The sequence below is a fragment of the Primulina eburnea genome, chromosome 10 (genome assembly GCF_022965805.1).
Source record: "Primulina eburnea isolate SZY01 chromosome 10, ASM2296580v1, whole genome shotgun sequence".
Lineage (NCBI taxonomy): Eukaryota > Viridiplantae > Streptophyta > Magnoliopsida > Lamiales > Gesneriaceae > Primulina > Primulina eburnea.
The window spans coordinates 6,893,663-6,896,385 of record NC_133110.1 but is presented as its reverse complement, the minus strand read 5'-3'; the positions used below and the strand labels follow the sequence as shown (position 1 = coordinate 6,896,385).

Genomic DNA, 2,723 nt, shown 5'->3' with positions numbered 1-2,723 from the left:
TTAATAGGGGGAAAAAATAGCTTTACCTCAATCTGGGCCAACACAACTTCAATTATTTGCCTTTTTCAAATAGACTTGACTCCCGTCAAGCAAACCACTACGGGGAATTTCAAATTTCCCACTTCATTTGTGCACACTTACCCATGAAAATGTCATAGCTCGCGTACAGAGAAAGGTTCGTGCACACACTTGAAGAAACGAAGTTGTTTTAAGAACAAGACGACTGTAGTTTATATACATGTCTCGATTTGCTTTCTATGTTCCATTTTCTGTATGTTTACTCACAAATCTCGGCAAAAGCAATTGTTAGTGACGTCAAATCCTAACGTACATGACCTGAACTCAAATCCAAAATGTAATTCATTCGAATTTTCAATCCAAGTATGTAAATTTGAAATTATACATAAAATATATTACTCAGCTTAGGTTCAATCCATGCATCCTCGAAACCCTAATATTATGTGTAGACCGAAATATATATATCAAAAAAAAAAAAATCGAAGTCGAACATTTCATCATGCAAAATTTTGACGCATAATTAAGTAAAATTTATTTAATGATATACTGAAACATGAGAGAAGGAGTCCAGATCAAAAGCAAAATTTGTGTGAGACGGTCTCAAAAGTCGTATTTTGTGATAAGATCTCTTATTTGGGTCATCTATGAAAAAATATTGCTTTTTATATTAAGAGTATTACTTTTTATTGTGAATATCAGTAGAATTAACCCGTCTCATAGATAGAGATTCGTGAGACCATCTCACAAAAGACCTACTCCAGATCGAAAATCGAATGACAATATTCCGAAATCGGTATATCCAAATTAACTTCGTAGTAACAAGAGATTAACAAAAGCACTGAGAAAGTTAAACATCAACATCCCAATTTACTTTTTGTTTGGGATTTAAATAGGATGGATGTGAAGTGTCTGAACAAACACCTTAATTAACCAAACATATGATTGTGGCAAAATTTCTAAAAACATTCATTCTAACTTTTAGGTTGTTAATATATAGATTACTCTTTTTAAAACATACTCTCGTCAGATGATGCTTAAATATAAGTAAACTTGTATACCAATCCAATAAGAAATGAACAGGTCAAGATGTTCCCGAATCTTTATATGTGAGATTGGTCAACACTACTAATATTCAAAATTAAAAATAATACTATTAACATAAAAAAATAATATTTTTCCATAGATAACCCAAATAAAAGATTCGTCTCACAAAATACGATTTATGAGACCGTCTGTTTTTGTCATAAGAAATATGTTCCCTTTTCTCCCCCGGAATTAAATGAGATATGAAATCTGATTATTTTAAAATGGGAAGAAATGACTTAAAAATTTAAGAATTGATAATCAAAATATGCATCAAATCAAATACTATAATAATATATTATATTGATGGGAAAAAAGAAGAAATAATAGAGTTACATTCTTACATGGCATCATCATTACTCATTGATCCCCACTAGTATTAACAGATGTTCCCGTTTTACCCTTCCCCCATCGCATTAAAGTAAACTAAATTACACAACATTCCATGACTCCAGAGTCGGGAACCTACAAAGAGAGTCAAAGTCAAGCCCAGTCCCAGCCGCAGCTCCACCATCAGACGCGGCTGTCGGCGGAGGAGCCAGATGGGACACCAGAGACCCACCAGCGCCGTTTATGATAAACTCCGACGGGTCAACAGCGGTCAGGTACATACCCGGATGAAGTCGGCTCATCAGCCTGTGCGGCTCAGGCTTGTGCACCGGCGCGAAAGGGAGGTGCCCGTTCAAGCCGCTGAAATTCACGCCGGTTACTTGCTGCACCATCTGCCTGAAATTCGAGGGATCTGCCGTGATGAAAGTCGTGGTCGCACGCTTCGACGCGCGTGGCTTACGCTTTGTCACCCTACCCGTCGGAGCCATGCTCCGGCGCTGCTTTGTCGTGAGAGCCTCGTTCTCTGATCCTCCGGAGGCGGTCGGCGTCGTGACGGGCGTCGTGTCGGGAATGGCGAAAAGGGATTCCACCATTTCAGCAGGGAACAACTCGTCGCTGTACTGGGATTCAAAGGAATTCTGTAGAGCTATAGTTAGTGTCTCATTTTCCCTGGCAAACAATTCCGAAATCCAAGCGTCACCATTTGCCGGCCGTATCTGCCATAGCTGCTCCATCACTCTCGGCAAAAAAGGTTACAAAATCTAAGAAATCCCAAAAAATTTCACCAACTCTGAAGGTGAAATCAGTACATAGTGTGGAGAAATTGCGAAGCAATCAAGCTGAAAATGCAACCGAGGCGGGCGTACTATGCGTGTTATCTTGGGGCAGGATAAGCGGTGAATGGGAATGAAACGTTGGGGGATAGAAGGTGACTAAATAAGGCGGTGGTGGGGACTGTGGGGCGTGGAAGAAACCGCGTAATGAGGAACACGTGGCGAGCTGACATGTACGGAAAACTTAACCTTGGTTAAATATCATTTGACTGTGGACTCAGTGATGTAATAAATTATTTGAGGTAATTTAAGGTAAGCCGCCTCGTCGTTCGGCTTGGATTTTACTCTAAGCCGCATCGTCTATGAGTAGTACGCCGATAGATACATGGTCGATCCTAATAATCAAGTTGTTTAGTAATTCTTTTCTCAATCGATAACATAGACAATCCATTAAATCTTTCTCGTGACATGATTGATCGGAAAAAGTTTTGATGAGCTCTATCTTTGAGAAACTTCGCT

At 39.3% G+C, this 2,723-nt stretch overlaps 1 protein-coding gene across 1 annotated transcript; it reads right to left on the bottom strand.

Moving 5' to 3' along the window:
- Positions 1–1,384: 1,384 nt before the first annotated feature.
- Positions 1,385–2,361, bottom strand: LOC140802964 (calmodulin-binding protein 25-like). The gene has a single exon (XM_073158597.1). The coding sequence runs from the start codon at positions 2,163–2,165 to the stop codon at positions 1,533–1,535; it is 633 nt and encodes a 210-aa protein (XP_073014698.1). The 5' UTR covers positions 2,166–2,361; the 3' UTR covers positions 1,385–1,532.
- Between the last annotated feature and the right edge of the window lie 362 nt (positions 2,362–2,723).